The following is a 21,741-nucleotide window of genomic DNA, read 5'->3' on the forward strand; positions in this document are numbered from 1 at the left end:
TAATAATGCAACCCATTTGATATATAAAATTCAGATTCAATATTAAATTAATATAAAATGAATTCATTGAACTATATTCACATCAAGACAAACGTCTTGGAAAAGATTTATATCTCACACCCTTTCGGATCTGGATTAAAATTTTAGTACAAATGAGGGCACAAATTCAAACCATGTCATGATAAGGGTGCAGGGGTATGTTTGTAATTGACTTCATATATACGACAGCGTTTGCAAAAAAGAAAGTCGGTGGTATCTGTGTAATTGTATGCCGGATCACGCCTAGTTTTGTAAAGCGTCAGATCGAACTGGACACACGAACCAGAGTCACCGACTGTCTGCAAACTTTCATTAGCTCCACTTTCTCTCTCCCCTCCTCTCTCTCTAACTGCTACAATGGCGATGACTGTACCTGTACGTTTTCTCATTATCTGTATTTTCTTCATCTCTGCTTCTGCCAAAACTCTAAGTAAGTTATTCTCTTTCTCTCTAATTTTTTTTTTTCTTTTTGTTTTTTTTCATATTTGTATGGTATTAAACGATTGTGTTTTACATTTTCGGTTATTAGATTTGGAGTCTATACAAACTGTGTTATTATGTTGATCTGCTTATGAACTTCGTTTATCTGCTTGTTCAGTTATGAATCTATTGATGAACTCTAAATGTGGTTTAGTTTTATCTTCTTGTTCATTTATTAATCTATTGATGACCTCTAAATGTGGTCCCCTAGTTCCATTGAGATCTTTGGTCTGGTCTTCAATTTCTTGTTTTGAGTTTTGTTCAAGTATAATGTATGAGTTGTTAATGAGAAATTGATTATGGAAAACATCTATTAGTAAATTTCTTCTGTTTCTGTAGATCCTTGAACAATTTATCAATGTGATTTCTTCTTCTCTCAATGCGAGAATCACATTCATTATTGGTTTTTGTTACTCGTTGATAAAATGCTATTCTAAGCTGTGTTACATGGACTCTCCTATTTCCTTTCCCTTAGCCACACGACACAACATTGGTATGGGTAAGGGTGTTGTACCCGTACAAGAACCTAAATCGGACACTCCGATTTTCCGTATGTAATGAGGGAAGAAGAATAAAAGGCTTGTCTTTGATATCAAAGAAATGTTTCCTACTTGTCAGATGGACGGGAACCTCTGTTTTTTACAGCATCTCATTCGAGAATAACTTAAAGAACAATAACATCATACATTATATAATATATATATATATATATATATATATATATATATAGACATTCATATATAATGTATTTAATTGCATAAAATATGTCTACGTACCCCTTCAAAATTTTTGAACGCATTTCCGGTATCCTAAGATCTAAGATTCATGAGTCTTGACACTTAGACACAATGCACCCACCCTCGATATTCATACCCGAGTCCATGTAATGTGGATTCTAAATATGAATTCTTACATGTAATGTGATTACTGCGTTGGATGTGGTTTTAAATAAAAAATGATAGGAAAAACTAATTAAAGTTAACTTTGCCTTACCAAATTGGCCCGATTTCTCATTTCATATTTTTGTACATCGTCTGCAATGTTGGATCTTCAAAAGGTTCAGTCAAGAAAAACTTATAAAGCCACTCACATTGCTTTGTTTAAACATGTAAACTTAAAAAACCCGAGTCACTGTTGCAAGACGACAGCTAGAAACATGGCATGGTGGTTTTGACTCTAATGCATAATCAGTCTAATTTGGAATTTTGGAAGCCACTCCCAGATTAAAACCAGTGGTTTGGCACTTCCAATGACGATCCGTCACTAACCTATGGATTAAACATTGTGAAAATGAGGATTCTTCCTGCAGCCACATGTTTGGTGACCTTTTGACTCTTCTTGCTTTGTGAAATTAAATTTTGCAGGTTCAAGGAATTGACCACATCACCTTCACTTTGGAAAGGCAAGATACAAGTCACCACATAATAGCCACCTTGTTGTGAAGTTATTGCTTCATAATTCATACATTTTTTATTCAAAATATTGAAAAAGGTATTCTTCAGCCATGAAGTAATAACAAATACAGAACTCTAAAAAATTCTAAATGATATTAATGTTGTCTTTCTATATATGCCCATAATAATAGAGGTAAAATACTTATAAATAAATAATAGAGGTATCATACATATGCACGTCTAGGCATACTTGTTCATAAATGATTAATTTATTATACATGTACTTATAGATACATTTACTTTTCTCTAGACGCTCTAGTGATACTCTACCTAAAGGATTTTTAACATAGACCACTTTGTGCTCTTGGTCCCACCACCCTGCTCTAGCTTTCACACTGCATTTTTGTCACTTAGGTTTGACTTAAGATTGATCTGATCTTGGTCCTTAAACCCTAGGTCTGAATTCCCGTGATAGGATATGGATTCAAAATAAGGATGGATATGGAACTTGGCTTCAAAATACTCAAACTCAATTAAGCCTTTTCCCCCAACTTCTTGCAGTTAGCTGCATGTAACCTTCTTCTCGTGTCAGGTCTATGTAATGCAGTTACGAGGGTCCATGATCATAAGGTGTCGTTAGTAGCTTTATGTCTAGTAATACCGTGGCATAGAGATAACTGATAAGCATTATGTGGATCTTTAGATTGTGTATATGTATGATTCACATTTGAATGTCTTAAGAAATTGTCATCTGAACTGTTTCATATTATATCATTCTCGTGCCCTGGCCAAGGAAAACAACCGAAAAAAGCGAGGCCCATTGCTTCAGGCAATGTTTATCCTAACAACGCCACTAATTATCAATCGTAAAAGGCCATGGGTGATCTGTAAATGATAAGAACTGTCATTCCTTTGGTTAAAAATTCTGGCAAGGCCCACAACTCCTCCTTGGCCAAGGAAGGTAATCCTCACTAAGGGATATACCCCCAGGAACCGATCAAATTAGCCTAAAGAACTAGAGGTATAGAAGAGACTTGTCTCGTCAGATAGACGAGTATAAAGAAGGTCATTTGTCCCCTTTTTGGTAAGTGTAAAGTAGGGCTTTTCCTTCTTGAAAGTCTTCTATTTTCTACCAAATGTGCTTGCAAGTAGTGCTAATGTACAATGGGGATTAACCATCAATGGAATTGTATATTTGTGTTCGGCAATTTGAACAGTAGAGGGGTGAACCCCAACTCCCCTTCCCATTACAATTACATCTTGTTCACTCTTCCCTGTCTTAAAAGAATCTTTAAATATCATGGCAGTCCCCTGATGAGAGCTCTGGTTGGGCTGTTAGAGACGTATTCTGTTTGAAGCAATGAGATGAAGATTCAAAGCTTTTCCATAATTAGTTTAAGGATTTTTCAGGCCCACCTAGGTCACATTTTGTAGGCTGAATCCTTTTGCTTTCTGTAAGATGTTAAGGAATTATCGAAACGTTACCTGAAGATGCCTTTTGTAATATTATCAACTAACATTCAATATTTTCTTGGTTAACTGTGAATGCCCAATTCTAGCTAGAAAATGTTTTCCCACCAGTACTCAAATTATATTTGGTATCCTTGTACATATAATACCATAAAATAACATGTGAGCTCAATCCGTGCTATGATTGTCTGAGATATCATTGTAAACAGTAATATAATGGAAAAAAACTCACTAAATTATTTTGTTCTTTACATGTCCCATATAAAAAGTGATTTATTTGCTTGCAAGGGAAACAGGGTTAGAACTGTTATATACCAACTAAAAATGTTGCCTCTCTCTCTAATTATATTTCTTCTTAATCTTATTCATCCTTCATCTAGCATGTTTATATTTTTTTTAGTTATATTCGGGAAAAAAAAAAAAGAAAAAGAAAAAAGGGTCAAGTATGTTTGCTACCCACCTTCTTATTTATTTATTTATTTTATATCCACCCTCCTCTCTCTTTCTCTATTGATATAGTTATGCTCATTCTCTAATCATTTACACTTGATATTGTCAATATTATATTAGTAAAAGTAACAGATAACCCTGCCGACCAGCTTGTAGCTGCACTTAATAGTAATCGAACTGCACACAAGGCATCAACCCTCTTTAGCAATTCGGGCCTGGCTTGCATAGCTCTGCAATATATAAAAGCGTATGGAGGTAACTGTGGTGAAGTGGGAGGATCTGATGCCAAGAAACCTGCTGAGTCTGAATTTGCTGAAACTTTTGCCCCCAACTGTGGTGTTTTGGCTTCTAGCCTCTCTCCAATTAGTGGTCGTTTACTTGGCTGCCAGTCCAAATATGTTGAGTCTTCAGAAGCATTCTCAGAGATTCTGATGAAAAACAGCAAGAGCTTGGAAATTCTGTACAGCAAGAATCACACAGAAGTAGGGGCTGCTGTGAGTGGCTCTGATGGTGGGGGTCCCTATTTCTGGTGCATTCTATTCAGCAGCGCCAAATCACCCAACAGCAGCTTCGTTACAGAGGGAGGTGTAGCTAAGGTAACCAGACCTGGATGCTTTAGTGGTGCAAATGATGATTGCAGCAGTGCTTATAGCTGGTCTCAACCCCCTCATTTCTTGCCGATTGCTGTTGGAGCCTTGTTGATTGCAGTGGCTTTCGGATATTGATGATGTCCCTACAAAATGTGAGTTTTTTTTTTTTTTGGGGGGGGGGGGGGGGGGGGGGGCACGTTCTGTTGTATTCTTTGGCTTTGCCCCTGTAAGTTGTTGTATCTTACCTTCATTCAATGTTGTGTAAGAGTGCCCAATCTTTGCCGATTTGGTATTTTTTAGTAACTTAAAGTTATGAAAACATAATGCTTATTCAAAATTATGTCCAACTGACATTTCTGTTACCTTTGGATCTTGATAATGGTGATACTGCATTTTTGAACTGACATTTCTGTTACCTTTGGATCTTGATGATGGTGATACTGCATTTTTGAGGTTCCTATATGTGTACAACCATATACCCATGCAAATATATATATATTTTTTTTATTGGGTAAAGTACAGTAACATCCCCTCAAGTTTGATAAAAGGACACCATAAAAGGACACCCAGATGAAAGTTTGCCTATTTTGGAACAAAGACACCCCTCAAGTTTGATATGGTTGTCAAACACACTCCAATGGTAATGAATTGACATTTTTACCCTTTAACTTTTATGTTGATCATAAAATGACGTTTCTAACCTCAAAAACCCATTCGCATTTACGAGTATATTTCTTTCTCTCCTCTCTGTTCTATCTTCCTCACCCCAACACCAACACACACACACATACTGTCACACACACACACACACACATATATATACACACATGCACAAATACACACGCACATATATATACTAGAAAATGGACACGTGCATTAAAATAAAAATCTATATTGGATAAATAATTATATTTTATATTTTATATATTATTTTATCTCAAAATAAAATAAAATTAACTTTAATTTTGAATCTTCCAAACCAAAAAATGAAAAAAGAAAATATTTTTTATCACGGAATATTGACTAACTAATAATATTTTTTTATCACAATGACTCCTTTTGCAAAAAAATCGTTTTTAATTGGTAGTTAATTTTTTTTGGTTCATTTTTACCGAATGGTGATGCGACTTTTTCTAATTTCTCCTTTGTTAATATTTATGTTAATCTTGTTATTTACTTCATGATCATGTAGTTTTAGTTGTTGTATTGAATATGTTGGACAACTATTATTTTACTATTTTATCCGACATATGTGTCCTTTGTGAAAGGTTGTGTCATTTATATAAACGTTCGTGTCCTTCAATAATTGATGTGTTGTTTCAGATTAAACTTATTAATAACAATAATGTAAATTTAAAATCTCTTTAATTATTTTTTATTAACTTATTTAAGTTAATATTTAATTAATAAAATTGTATACAAATAGAAAATAATTTAATTAGAATTATTATTAATTTTTTGAGTGATAATTATTAATATAAAGAATTTAAAAAAGTCACATAACTAATAACATAATTTATATGAGGGTCTTAATCATCTTTCTGTCTAATTATTAAAATATTAAAAAATAAAACTTTGAAGTGATAAAGAGAGTCGGTATATGATTATTGATACATGAGAAAGAAAGAAAAAATGCATAGAAATTTTTTGATCAGTATAGTGAAAAAAATACATAGAAATTTTTAGAGGAAAAAGTTCAGTATCCAAAATATGATCATAGACATCATAAAAAGCCCATAGCATAAATTCCAAGGTCTTAGATATAAATATCAAATGCCCAAAGCTTTAGAAGAGAAGAAATTTTTTATTTAACTAAGAAGTTTTCCTTGGTTTGTCTTTGTTGATGCCACTAAACCGTAGCTAATAAAGAAAACATTTGGAACACATTATAATAAAGAAAGAATGAATTACTAAAGAAAACATACATATCTAAAAAGATAACAATAAGTACAAATAGTGTTTATCAATAACTATGTAGAATCTTAATATTGCATAGTATAATTATCATATATCACCACCTTTATTAATAGTACTTATTATGTATAGTTTGAAGAATTTATTAATTCGTGGGTCTACACATAAATGATGCAAGGAACATATGCAATATGCCAATTGGGACAAATGAGTACCAAGTGTGACTTAGCTATGGAAATTATTATTATTATTTTTATTATTATTATTATCACAAAAACATTGCAGTAATACTCCCAGTCATATTATGACATATGAGAGACTAAAGAAGAAGAAAAATTCAAATTGAATAGCAAATAAGATTTCATACTTCTAAGAAAAATGGGAACCCCACCTCCCCTTACCATATTCCATGAATTCAAAATTTTAGTATAACATTATACATTACACAAATATATCTTGTTTAAAAAAAAAATTTCTAAAATACACAACTCATCACAATTATAATATATCTTGTTTTTTTCCCTATCAAAGTCCATTCAGTTTTGACTATATTATTAATGTTTTAATTATAATTTTAGTTATTTTACATGTGTTTTTTTGTTATTTGGTAGGTCATTTATAAAATTGATCAATTATGAACACCCAAATAATGAGTTAGTGACATTTTTCAATTGAAACACTTATTTTAATTGTGTTTTTATGATATCTGTCACGTCACTCTAAAGGCTAGTTTGGTGTGGTGGAATGAATTAGAATGGAATGGGAATAAAGGTGGAAATGGAATGAGAATGGAATAGAGTGGGAATTATGATTCACATTCTCTTGTTTGATTGCAAACATAGAATGGAATGTATAAAAGTAAAATAATAATTTCCATTCATTTGTTTGGTTGGACTAAAAATAATAATGGATTAAATTTATAATGTGTTTTACCTTATTCATAATTTATATTGTTTTCTCCAAATTATCTTTATCATTAATAATAAAAAAAAATTAACTAAAAAATTAACATCAATTTTTTTCCAATCCAGTGGATAGAAATAGGTATATAAGAATGAAATTGGGGCAATAGATAGAGAGAGAAATAGAGAGAAAGTAGAAACTGGGCAAGTGAGGTGTTGGAGATTGGGGCGAGAAAAGGTGATGGAAAGAATGGTGATCCGATTTACAAACTTCAGTGCGATCGAATGAGGACGGATCTAATTTGGAAAGAATGGTTCCAGCAATTCTTTCACAAAATCATTGAAAAAGCTTATGTAAATAGATTTGGAAAGTATTAAGAAAAAGTTTCAGATCTTCTTTTTTTATTTTATTTATTTTTTTTTTTTTAACTTACCAAAAAACAAAAAAAAACTTCAGATCTACTTTTGATTTTTTATTGTGTCTTGGTCCATCACTTTGAAGTTCAAGATCATGCGGTGGGTTTGATGGAGGAGATGATGATGCCGGTTGTGGGTTTGATGGAGGAGGTGATGACGCCGGCGGTTTGATGGAGGAGGTGATGATGTCGGCGGTGGGTTTGATGGAGGAGATGATGATGTCGGCGGTGGGTTTGATAGAGGTGATGATGCCAGCGGTGGGTTTAACAGAGGATGTGATGATGCCGGCTGTGGGTTTGACAGAGGTGATGATGTCGGTTTGACAGAGGATGTGATGATGCCAATGGTTTGTTTGATGGAGGAGATGGTGATTCGTTGGTTTGTAATTTGTTAGGTTTTACATAGAAGGATAGAGATAGTTTTATAAAGAAACTCTTTCATGTAATAAGAATCGTATATTGAATAAAAGTTATATATAAAAAAAAACTCTAAAATATTTCAATAATAATATGATATAGAAGAAAATACAAATAAATATAAAAAATACGGATACAAAAAAGTTTTTAGAGGAGAGAAGAGTTGTAACCTAAATATATAATTTATTTAAGAAGTATAGTGTACTTATAATGTTGGCCTGAAAATGAAAAAAAGTTTTTGCAAATCGAGAAGAAGAAAAGTTTTTGCAAATCGAGAAGAAGATAACGTGAAAGAATTTTTTTTTTTTTTTTTTTTTTTTTTTTTTGAGATCATATAACTCGTAGGTATATAGAAGCGAATAGACGTCTCTTTTAAATATAAAAGTAGAAAGACGTCTTAACTGTTGATGCCTTTTAGAAAAATAAAGCGTAGTCTCTTTGGGAAAAAGAAGAAAGAAAGAAAACAAAAACGATGTGTAAAAAGAAAGACATTTTAATTGTTGATACCTTTTAGAAAAATGAAAACTCTTTCGAAAAAAAGAAAAAAAGAAAACAAAAACAGTGTGTAAAAAGAAAACATGAAACTGTCGTATAATATTTTTATAAATTAAAAAAATTATTTTAAAATGTATATAAAAAATTAAAATTGAATACACTTTTATAGATATATATATATATATATAGATATATACACACCCACACACATGTATATGTATATGCAGATACATATATATATATATATATATATATATCCACACACAAGGCGGCGGTGGCGGCGAATGGAGGGCTCAGCCGTGATGGGCGATGGCAGAGATGATGGCGACGGGCTGGTTCGCGGCAGAGATCGCGGAACAGCGGTGGTGACAAGGACGGTTCGCGGCGCGGCGCAGCGGGCAAGGAGAGCTCTGTCGGTGGAGACGGACTGGTTCGGCCGTGGATGAATCGGCGGCAGCTCAGATGAGAGTGACGGCGGAGAGCTTCGGATTTGATGATGGAGGCTGTCATGGACGGCAAGCTCGGTGATGTCATGGCTCGGCTGTCGATCAGAGAAAATAAATTGCCGAAATACGCAGGGGTGGTTGTTGGGGTGGAGATGGTGGCGGTGGTTTGGGGGTGGGGATAGTGGTGGTTGTTGATTTTGATGTGGTGGCGACTTTCCGGCAATTCATCAGCACCCAATATGCGCCCCGGCCACCACGACCCGTTTCGACGCAGGACCTAAACCAACCCGCCAATAGGCGGATCGATAGCCTTCGTGTTGAGCTCACCAGAACTCTCCATCTCTCTCCACAATAATCGGTCTAAAAACCCTCCAATCCTAAACACATTAGAGTTCCATATCTAAAAACCATCCCACATAATTCAAATCCCTAAAGATCACCGATGACAATCAACCCATGATACTCTTCGAGAAGTGCGGCTTCACCCACATTGGCCACGTCTCCGTCGCCGACCATCTTCGTCGCCGACCGTCTCCGTCACCTCCACCATCAAGAAGCAAAACCCCTCTGGTGGACATGAAACGGGTTGATTGGGTGCTGAGGGTAATTTGGTCACTCAAGTATGTTGATATTTTATAATTAAAATTAATAAAATAGTGAAAAGGAAAATGAATTTTTACATGTTTTAAGGCTTTGTTTGGATGACAAATATAACAAAGGGTGTGATTGTCCCAAGATGACAAATATAACAAAGGGTGTGATTGTCCCAAAATAGGCTAACTTTCATCTAAGTGTCTTTTTGGCAAACCTCAGAGGTGTCTTTGTGTTTTACCTTTTTTTTTTTTTTTTTATTTTGGGCAAATTACAACAAACACCACGTGGTTTACATATTGTACAATTAAATAGAAGTGTGAAAAATATTACAGTAATGTCCAAATTGACTATTTGACTTTTGAATATGAAAATTAATTTACATATATAACCTTAAGACACTTAACCATTATTCAAAAGAAAAATTTGGAAGGAAGTTGATGAAGGTAACTTACGTTTTTACCCCTTCTTGATGGACTCACCGTTATTTTTGGTTATGTGGGCAGTACTTGCTAACTTAAATATGTTCTTTTTTGGCCTCACTAGTTTATGTGTATGGGCAGTAAACATGTGTATAAGTTATGTGGGCACCTTATTTTGTAAATCAGTATGTGTGGAACATGAATATGCTTGTTGGCATTGGTACTTGAGAACTTATATGTTGTAATATTTATGACTTGTTGGTTTGTATATGTTGGTAAATTAGTAAAGATAATATAATATATTGTAGCACACTTTCAAAGACCAATATCCCTGTCACTAGGATACACAAGCATATAACATGATAAATAGTTGAAACACAAAAAATAAAGATGCTTCCAATGACCATTGTCTTGGTTATTCCTAACATGGCCTAAGAGAAAGGGCAATAAAGATGTAAGACATTGGTTTGATGGACCATTGATGTTCCATGCAAAACTTAATTCAAATAGTGGAGAAAAAAGTTTTACATGGCTGGATGTAGAGATAAAGAGAAAGGGCACTTTTGTCTTTTTTGAATGACATAATTTCAATTCAACTAATGGACAATTTGGTCTTCTCACAATATCAAGGTTATTTATGTCCAAAAGTATAATTACCCAACATTGATTTGATGCATCACTCAAAAGTGAAATCACAATGGTGGTTGATAAATATATCGCGCATACTTCTATTTAGGTGTACAAAATGAAAACTTCATTGGTGTTAAATGTAATTTGCCCTTTATTTTTTTTCATTGGCAAGAAATGCACAAACTCACTTTACCCTTTTGGTGACTGAAACCCTGGGCATACATTTAGATGATTGAGAAGATACCACTAAGTTACGAACTCATGCAAATAAATTTAAACTATGAAGGAATTTAACTCAGAGCCCACTTGATTAACACCATGAGTGTGGGCGACCCTATTTATTATGAGCAAGTCATTCTCATTCATGAGTGTATCTTTTGCTGCTTCATTTTTTTACCAGGCCATCCATGGACCATGGTGTTATTTTTTACAATAAGACAATGGCTTCTACAAAGCTATATAAGAAGCATAAAAATTAATACTCAACTAAAGAGAGGAAGGTTGTAAGAAATGTGAATTAATGCTCCACCTAAAGAGGAAATACAAACAAGTAGAAACAACAAATTAATTTTCTTTACAAAGCTATATGAGCATTAGTACATTTGAACAAGCCCGTATGGACCAGACCTGTCTTGCCAGTTGGGCTGCCACTCTATCACAAAAGAATTCAATTTAGCGTTCAACTCTCTCTCTCTATTTATAAATGTATATGCGTGCGCGTACGCGTAGAAGTTAATATGAATTAGTGTTACTTATCTATCCTGATGAAAAGTGAAATGAGTATAAATAAATTATGTAATCAATATTACTAATAATATGAGCAAGCGTCTACCCGTTATAGTTAGTATTAGAACCAGATCCAATCATTGATATGATGTCTTTAGTCTGAAGGCATCCAGAATTGGGACTATAATTTTCTTAAAAAATTAGTGGCACTAGCCACTAACTACAAAGGCACCACCAACACCTTATCGATAGGTCTGCCCCCAAAAGATACTAAATTTGGAAATAATTATTACATATATCACATATTAGTAGCCTATTATTTCATTTTAGGGTGTCACAAATTAGTTGTCCAGAGTCGAAACAAAAAAGGTATTATTTTTTGATAATTATCATTAAGTTTTCAAATACTTCTCAACCTGATAATATACATTTTTATAAACTTAAAAGGATAATATGATAATTTTAAAATAGGATAATGCATTAATTGCATATTCCTTAAAAGGTTATATAAATGATATTTTCAAACGTGGACAACAACTAATATGGACCCAAGGAGAGTATCATAAAGTGGGTATGCACTGTAAAATGACAAAAATGCCCAATGAGTTCCTCTTAATCATAACATCATCTCATTACAATTATTCCTAATTTGTATGTCACTGAATCACAATTTTTCAAGGCATGTGACCTAGTGACACCTCCTCTCTTTTTAAAGTGAAAAAATAGGGATTTCATATCTCTTCTAGGGCACTGTGAGCATTTTTTGTCAAGGAAAAACTATAAAGTTTTCAACAAACCTATTGGGTATTTTAGACTTTTAGTTTGAGAATATGAAATCCCCAACGACAATAAATTATATGCCAATGTTAATGGTGGTTTGGATTGGTTACCCCCTGAACTTTCTTACAAAACCAATCAAATTGGGCTTTTATTGAGTATTGATGTTATCGAGGAGCTTGGCTCTTGGGAGTGCTTCCATTCAAGCCCTGACCTTATTGGGCCCATATTTGGCCCATAAACAGGACAAAGAAAATCTCTAATAAAGAAGACTAAATAAAATAACATTTTAAGGGCGAATAATTTGAATGAAAGGGAGAGTTAAAATGCTCTCCTTAGATATATTGTGAGAGTTTTTTTTTTTAATTTTTCATCTTGTTCAAACTCTTTATTTTAACTATCCTTACTAGTTTTTTCTCCAACTACTTAGCGTGAATTATATGAATCACAATCTTTTTATCTCTACAATCAAAATACTAAAACAAAATTATATATTTATATATAAAATACAGCATGTTTGGGTCAATTCTCAATAACTCAAAAAAGAAGAAGATGAAATTGGTTTTTAAAATTATACGAAATAATTATAGAAAACAATAATTTTTTACCTGGATTATTTGAAGACTAAAAACCCAAAAATAATAATATGTATTTTTTAAAAATAAATAATTCTCAGAAAACTCGCGCTTGCTTAGAATATCTTCAATGGCCTCTCAAACTCAAAATAAGGCATTCTAATGGTCTCTCAAGAGACATATGATATTTTGAAACTCCTAAATGTATTCTCAATTATAGCAGCTCTCAAATGGCCTTTCAAATTCAAAATATAGTAAGTGGATAAAAATAGGACATTCCAATGGACTATCTCAAAAGATATCTCATTTTTTTGATATTATTAAAAGTTGCTAAAATGGAAATAAGACACTCCAATGGGCTCTCAAAATATGGAATGGTTGTTGTATTAAAAAATAACATTTTTGATGAAATGCACCACTGAAGTATAATTACAAAAATATAACATTTTGACACTGTACTTCATTCCAAAATATAAATTTGACATAGAAATGTAATATTTTGCATTTGCATTGGAAATGCTTTAACTAGTCAAATGTTCTAAGAAACTCACGCTTTAGATATACTGTACTGAGAGTTTTTTATTTTTTTATTTTGTTCAAACTCTTTATTTTAACTATCATTACTGGTTTTTTCTCCAACTAATTAGGGTGAATTATATGAATCCCAATCGTTTTTATCTCTACAATCAAAATACTAAAACAAAATAATATATATATATATAAACTAAAGTATGGTTTGGTTGAATTCTCCTAAAAACTAAAAAAAAATAATAATAATCCTCTGAAAACTCAGGTTGGCAGCCAAATGTTCTAAGAAACTCACACTTGCTAACAATATCCAAAACGTGAAAAATTTAGGGAACAATCTCCATTATTAAATGTGTGTGTTTAATAGTAAATCCAAAACGTGAAAAATTTAGGGAACAATCTCCATTATTAAATGCGTTGACCACTTTGTAGCAGTGAAATTTGATAATCAGTACATAGCAGATATAGCAAAGAAGAACTGTAGATATACTTTTTCAGCAAAGAAGAACTGACTTCAATTTATTAATCCACGGAATGGAATCTGTAGAATTAATTTAATAAGATTATATTAATCATTTTCTTGTTCTTAGAATGTTAATAGTAATTGGGAGGGCACTAAAATGCCCAGTATGGGGTGATTTGATTGAGAAAATGGGGCCCACACAACCTTAAATACTCTCATTGAATGGTCACGTGACTGGGAACATTTGTTGTTGGGAGTATTTTCATGCAGAAACGCTTTGCATGTGAACTGTAGGCCCCACTACAACCCTAACCCTCTGTTTACTGGCCCGTTTCATTTAAAATATCCACCTTGGCACTTCTTGCACCCCACGTTGCCATGTCCAAGTGTCCAACTCTTCAAGTCCGGTTACTAATAAATAAAGTGTAAATTATACTAACATTTGATGAGGTTTAACAAATTATACTCCGTCTTCAAAATAGTTGGATACTGACTCACAAGTATTTAATTATTAATAATTGGATATTTTTGAAAGTGTGACTTACAAGTATTTAATTATTTTGAAACAAAAGAAATAGTATACATTTAGTGGATAACTTGTGTTCAACTAACATTATTTTGACATCCTTTTTATTTTATAAAATAATAATTTTATCATTATGTGGAAGGATAATAGAGTAAATTACACTGATCTTTTCTAAAATTTGAACAAATTACACCGTTTATATTTTCATATTAACAAATATTTACAATATAATATACTATTATAATATAGGCCATTATTAACTTTTCACATCCAAAGTCATTTTTTGATTTTAATGGAAGTGGTCAAAATAATAAACGTTAAATGATTTATTCAGGTGTAATTTGACTAAATCTCAAGAGAGTCAAAATAATTTACCTATAAATAAAGGGAAGCACTCTACATTTTTACAATGGAACTCCACTTACTTTTTTTCCTTTTAAACAAAATGATAAGAAAGTTCATAAATTCATTAATGCATCATCTCTTATTTTATAATTTCATAACAATCATTTAAACAACTTTAACTTTTTTTTTTACCTTATTTACTTCATTTACTATTTTTTCACCTACACTGTAATTTATTTTTTTCCCGAAAGTCATTGTAAAGAAGATAATTTATTCAATAGAGATCATTTTATTTTTGGTAGTCAAAAAATAGTAATTTTTTCAATAGTGACTCTTTTTTTGTCCAATAAATTATTCAACAAAGTTAATTTTTCTTCGGTCTTGTCAAAAGAGGTAACTTGTTTTTTTTTTAGTTAATTTTTTATGGTTCCGTCAAAAAAGATAATTTATTAAATACAAATAATAATTTTTTTTTTTTTTTTGTCTTATCAAAAAAGATAATTTTTTCAACATAGATAAAAAATAATAAAAATTAATCCTCTTTTTTTGGGATCTTAACAAAAGAGATAATTTTTTCAATAAATATATTTTTTTCCCGATCAAAAGAGATAAATTTTTTTAATGGGTACCTTTTTTTATCATGTCAAAAAGAGGCAATTTATTCAAAATAAATAAATTTTATTTTGAATACTTTTTGTTTGGTCCCGTCAAATGAAATTATTCAACAACGGTATTATTATTTTTTTCTTGTCAGAAGAGACAATAAGAGAAAAACTAAAAGGGTAATTGTGTCATTTGAAAAAATTAAATAATTTATTTATAAAATTAGGGTTAGAATTACTTTTTTTTATAAGATTAGAGTACAAATATAAAAAAAATAAAGTACAAATACCGTTTCCCTAAATAAAATTCATTTCCCTCTTTAGATTTTAGCATGTGATCAGATAAAGTTCAAATGATACTGCATTTCTAAACGCTACTTACATCTATTTATAAAATATTTATTGAACATTTCAACACCAAAAACGTGTTTTGACACATTATTATTTTGCGTTTTAACATTGTTGAAAATATTTTGACATGTATAATAAATACGTTGAAAACAATATGGATACAAAAGAGGATTGGGCTCGATGGATTCGCGTATAAGTGGAATGTACTTGAATCTTATTTGTAATACACTCATGTGGCACGTAAGTTGGTGCTTTTTTACTTAATTTCAGGAGGGTAATTGTATAATTTTATAAATATCTATATCAAAATTCTAAAAGTATTTGGTATAATATTAAAAATATATATAACAATAAGCGGGCACACTATAAATCCATGCCTACTAGTGATTGTTAAGATTATCTAATAATTTTTCACTTTTTATATAAATAAGTATATTCAATGGAGAATGATTCCGTGCTCTATCTAACGCGCGTTTTTTTTTTTTTTTTAAAAAAAAAAAAGAGATTTCTCATCTCTCTCACCATGTTGTATTATGTATGTAAAATAAAAAATCCCTCCTACCAGCTGAATTATCATAATAGTTACTCCTATGACAATTGTGATTTATGATTTTAAAATGATTTGATTATGTTTGACTTCTGATGCATTAAGTGTAAGAAAGGGTACGGTTGGAGGCATGTGTTTATTGTAGTCAATCAGAGAGACCAGCTTAAATAACAGCCAACGGTTTATAATTACCTCTTTTAATTAATTTTCTATAGTAGTATTTGTGCTAAGAATTTATGAAGTTTTCAAAGCTTTGGATATATGTAGATATATATATTTATTTAAAAAATTCAAGCAAACAAGCAGTATTGTATCTGTCGTAAACTCTCACCCTACTCTTTAAAATCTAGAGATCATACTATTTAAGTTAATAATTTAGTAGTAATTAGTTTTGAAATGTTGTATCTTGTAAAAACATTGTTACACATTTTGAAAATAAATTAAATGTGTATCATCAATGATAAGTTGATAACGTGGCTAATTCTCCCGTAAAATATATATATATATATACACTAATAATACAGAATTTGCTATATATATGGTGTCAAAGTTATTAAGGATGTGATACAGGACCATTAAAGATTGATCTCCATCATTAAAGATTGTTCTTCGATCGTTGTTTTTGGCAAAATGTCATGAACGTCAATATACGAAGATCATGTCCAAATCATGTAAGGTAAAATGGAAACTGTGGGAACGGCAGGTGGATAAAAAATAATGTATGTGAAAGTATTTTTTGTCAACGTTAAATGAGAATTTTTAAATTTTACATTTATATATTTTTTCTCTCTTCAGGAGTTTGATATGATTTTGGTAAAGAGGTAATTTTGGGAATGCATGTATCCTTTATTAGGCTCACAAATCCAGAGGTAATTGCTTAGAGTGTAACCATATAGTAATTGTCAATCTAATCCATTTTGTGTAAAATGATAGTATCAAATTAACATAAAAAATAAATAAATAAATAAAAAGTATGTCTTATTATTTGTTTCTTCTCAATACTTAGTCTAAATGATTGATTATGCACTTTTAAGTACAATCTTTACTTAATTACTTGGGTTGTTCTTAACAATGGTCAGAAATAGAATCAACAAATTAACAAATATCACTAGAAGTATTTTTGTTACATTCTAAACTTACCTGAAGCATCAATCGCATATATTATCCATCATGATATATTAGACTTCACCTTAAAAATGGAGACTCTGTTTTTGTTCATAAAACAAAACTGGAAATGCATTTTCAAATTTAAAACACTTTTATTATATTAAAAATAACATTTATTTATTTATTAATTTGGCTCATTATAAGACGAACGTAATGTTACAAACAATTGAATCTAGAACTAATAAGGTAGGTAGAGACTACTTGGAATGACATAATTGTGACCGTATTTGGCTTTTTATATAAAGAAAAACGAAATTTAGTTTATTTGGAATAACAATCTTAATTAGGAAAAATATTTATTTAGGTGTTGTTTGATAAAATTTAAAATTAAGAAAAAAAATCTAAGAATTGAACCAGTAGTACTTAACTTTTTTTAAGAGATAATTCAAAAAGTACATTATTTATATATGTGTGTGTGTGTGAATTTTAAGTGTTTAACGGTCGATAAGTAAAAATTTTATTTTAAAAATATTATAATTGTGTTATAAATTATCCAAATTGTTTACTGGTATATCCTATTCCTTTATCATCACGGAAAGCACAAAAAAAGGCAATTCGCTGCCGGACTTTCATTTTTTTAGTAACCACATGGCAAGAGTTTAGATATGTTTCACCCACAGAGGCATTCCTCGAGCAGGGGAGCATAAAACCTGATATATATAGATATATATATATATATATACATATAATTATTTATAGTATAAACATTTAAAAATCAGGACAAGAGAGAGAGTCTAAATCTGTTATAATAGTACAGAAGTAATTTTCTTTTCTCCTGAAACAAACAAAAGAAAATGATGAGAGTTGAAGGTAAAATTAATACGACTATAATTCATTAATATATATGTTTTTTTAATAATTTCTGAGGGAAAGGACAGAGACATTGAACAGCGACGTAACGGCGTGAAGGACCCGTCAAATGGGTGTCAGGCTTTTTTAAGGGGGCAGTGGTGCAGGGGATGGGACCCACAGAGGTGGTGAGTGTGATCAGAGAATCAGAGGGTGGAGGGACGGGACAATTGACCTTCCCGAGGTGAGAGAAAAGTGGAAAGGGTGAAGTGGGGGTAAAATTTGATTGACGGCAAGTTAAATTGGGAGGAGGAGCTTTTGCGGGTCCCACTCTGGTCCCATTAACTCTGCCCCATCCCACTACTCATATCCATTATCCATCGCCGAGTTCTTTATTCCTCGCTTCCTCAGCTCCTTGGTGTTTTTTTAATAGGTACGTCATAGATGCTGCTACATACCGTAGTTAAATTATTGTGGGAATTACGGTACCAACAGATTAAGTATCAATCCTTTTGTTCATAATCAATTACACAAATTTTAATTCTTCACCATTTTGTTATCTCACTGATCAAATTCAATTAGATTCATGTAAGAATGGATAGGATTTAGGGATGGCAACGGGGCAGGTTTGGGCAGTATACCTTCCCCTGTCCGCACAATCGTTTAAAAACTTAGCCCCTATTTCAGCCAAAAACCGCAAAAACAGGAGTATTTTCTACCCCATCCTTATAACCGTTTAACATTTTATCTCGCAGATACCAGTCCCGCCCTGTTTAAGACCATAATTTATTTATTGTAGAAATAGATTTGTTCTTTTTTTTTTTTTTTCCTCATCTTCAATTCTTCACCATTGCAAAATTTATTTATTTATTTTTCCTAGTTGGTACTCACACACACATGCCTCTACTGAGACTCGAACCCCTAACCTCTTTTTGAGAAGTAGGAGTTTGGTACCACTAGGCCACTGACCTGTTGGTCATTGCAGATTTTCTTTTAATCAAATTCATTTTTTACTTTAATATTGTTATATAGAGTACTTATTATACAGTGAGAAATATATATACTAATAAAATATGGGTACTTAAGTAATTTGTCTATCTAAACGGAGCGGGGCGGTGCGGGACGACCTCCCCCCCGGCACCAAACCTACGCGGGTTTTTATTACGTCAAACCATCTCCGCCCAATTAAGCAAAACAGTCCCTAATCGGATCGGACCCATATTGAGTTTTATTTAAATTATTCATTATTATTTTTATAATTAATATTATTTATTCGGTATCTTTTAACCATAACCTAATAAATAAAATTTTAATTTATTAATATTAATTCATATATTTAAATAATTATTAACTAATACATCTTAGAGTCCATTAAATTATCATTAACTAATTAAATTAACTAATATATTCTTTAAATATATATATAGATATATAGATTTCACATATCGAATCGGATCGGAAAGAACTCACGGATCCGATGGAATTTTTAACAATTTAATTCGTGATTCGATCCATGACTTACGGATTCGATTTTTTTGAATCCGCCACCAATCCATGAGTATAAAAATTCGATCCGATCCACACAAATCAAATCAAATTCACGAATTGTTTGTCCACCCCTAGCGGGAATGGTATTAATTGCGACTATAGTTCAAACATACCATAAATAATGTTATTATGAGGTTTATTTTATAACATTTCTCATTAGTTTTTTTTTTATTAATATGTTTTGAATAAATAAAATAATGTACAAATTATATTATTATGTCGTTAATATTAAAATAATCTTATCATTTTTTATAAGAGTCTCCCGTGAAATTTAGAGTGCCCAAACTCGAGTCTCTACACATACTAACATAATAATCTAATATTTGACACTTTTTACCTTGCTAAAAATATATACATACGTATATATATATAAATGAATTAAAATCATAAAATAAAATTATATGAGATTGTCAAAGTTGAAAAAGTAATTTGGTCAAAATAAAAACTAAGTAAAACTTTAACTCATTCATCTGATTATAATTGAAAGGATTTGGATAAAAAAAATTGACTATATAATTTTCATACAATTCTTTTTCAAACGATTAGAGATTTGTGTTTGTAAATAAATTAGTCACCAACAGTATTGAAAAAGTTACAACTAAAACATAATTAGGTAATGCAATCAACTCGGTCTCAAAACTGTTCCATATCTATATTCAAAGCTACAATTTCAAACTATTATAAGTCATAAAACTTGGCCAATACTGAATAGACTATCTATAAAGTCTATTGCCATTGTATTAAACTCAATGGAATTGAAAAAACTGCTGCCGAAGCATAGCAATTTCGTTCTCTTCATCCTGAATTTGTTTTTAGTATTATACTCTTATAATTTATTTATTTTCAGTAATATACCCATAAAATATTACATTTGCCTCCCTAAAATTACTAAAAAATGCATTATTGCCCCTCCAAAATTCTTTTTTGCTCTCTTACCTTACATCCTGGCTCCATCTCTGCATCATCTCCTTATATAGACATCACATCTATCTTCTATAATACTTTACACAAATACCTATAACTATACAAACTTCCATGCATGTAGAATCTTCTTTACACTCTACACATATCTACAAGCTTTACTATATTCTAAAATCTTTCAAACACTAGAAATCAATCCTTCTCGTGCCCTGCAGATTCCTTCTAAGCGACTTGCTTACGAGTTCAATAGGGGGTGCAGATTCCTCCTAAGCGACTTGCTTTCGAGTCCAAGAGGGGAATGGAAGGATTTGGTGAGATCTTGATGAATTAGTTTTATCATCCATCCAAAAAATAGGATGAAATGGAAATACTAGTATTTTTTAATGAAATTTTATTAATATCAAATTTAAAATATATATTTTTTTCTTTTACGAAACATGATTATTATAATTTATTTTCTTTCTCTTCGTTACTAAACTTGAACGGATAAATAATTAAACACTACACTCTTTATTTTTTTTTATTTTTTTTTTCGGTAACTATAGTTATCATTTCTTTAAACATAGCCTTAGTAAACAGCTTGCTAAAGTGGAGCTGAAGGATATTCTTTTCGAAATCTTAAGTACTTTGATTTCTCTATTTATTGTTTGGAAAATACATCATTGTCTCTCACAGACCAGAGCACTAAAAAAAACAGTAGCTCACTTGAAGTCCAAATGGATCTCAATTATGAAAGAAAAAAATTGGATCTCAATTTAAATGAATTCAAGGAGAGTAAATTTTTTTTTTTTGCCCTTTTCACTTTAAAAAATACCAAATGTGAAATTTGTCTAGAATTTTGTTGGGTTTATTTCCTTCTATATGGAGGAAAGCCCAAGTAGGTTTTATTAAAGCCCAGTTCTTTAGGGTAAATAACCCTAAGGAAGTCATAATAAAAGGGAGAGAGATCAGCCATTTTTTTTCACAAGAGAAAAAAGAAAAACGTAGGTTTTTTCTATTCTGCCCAGATTTCATCAAATGTCCGATTCCGCTTCGTCCGAGTCCGATTGAGCTGAAATTTGGAGGAGAGATTCACGACTCAATGAGTTAAAATCTGAACGGTGGAGATCGGATTTTGAGCTGGGGTACAGTAATTCGTTGTAATACCCCTAAATTTAAATAGGACATAATTGGAATTTTATTTTTTATTTTATTATTCTTAGGTGTTTTCATGACTTTTG

General features: G+C 31.5%; 1 protein-coding gene across 1 annotated transcript; it reads left to right on the forward strand.

The window, feature by feature from the left end:
• Positions 1–276: 276 nt before the first annotated feature.
• Positions 277–4,829, forward strand: LOC132308089 (uncharacterized). Its single transcript, XM_059806063.1, has 2 exons — positions 277–469; positions 3,954–4,829. Exons 1-2 carry the CDS (start codon positions 397–399, stop codon positions 4,556–4,558), a joined length of 678 nt encoding a protein of 225 aa, XP_059662046.1. The 5' UTR covers positions 277–396; the 3' UTR covers positions 4,559–4,829.
• Positions 4,830–21,741: the final 16,912 nt, after the last annotated feature.

This window comes from Cornus florida, unplaced genomic scaffold, assembly GCF_030987335.1.
Source record: "Cornus florida cultivar Cherokee Brave unplaced genomic scaffold, ASM3098733v1 CherokeeBrave_3.0.0_Hap2_Chr05, whole genome shotgun sequence".
In the NCBI taxonomy this organism is placed as follows: Eukaryota; Viridiplantae; Streptophyta; class Magnoliopsida; order Cornales; family Cornaceae; genus Cornus; species Cornus florida.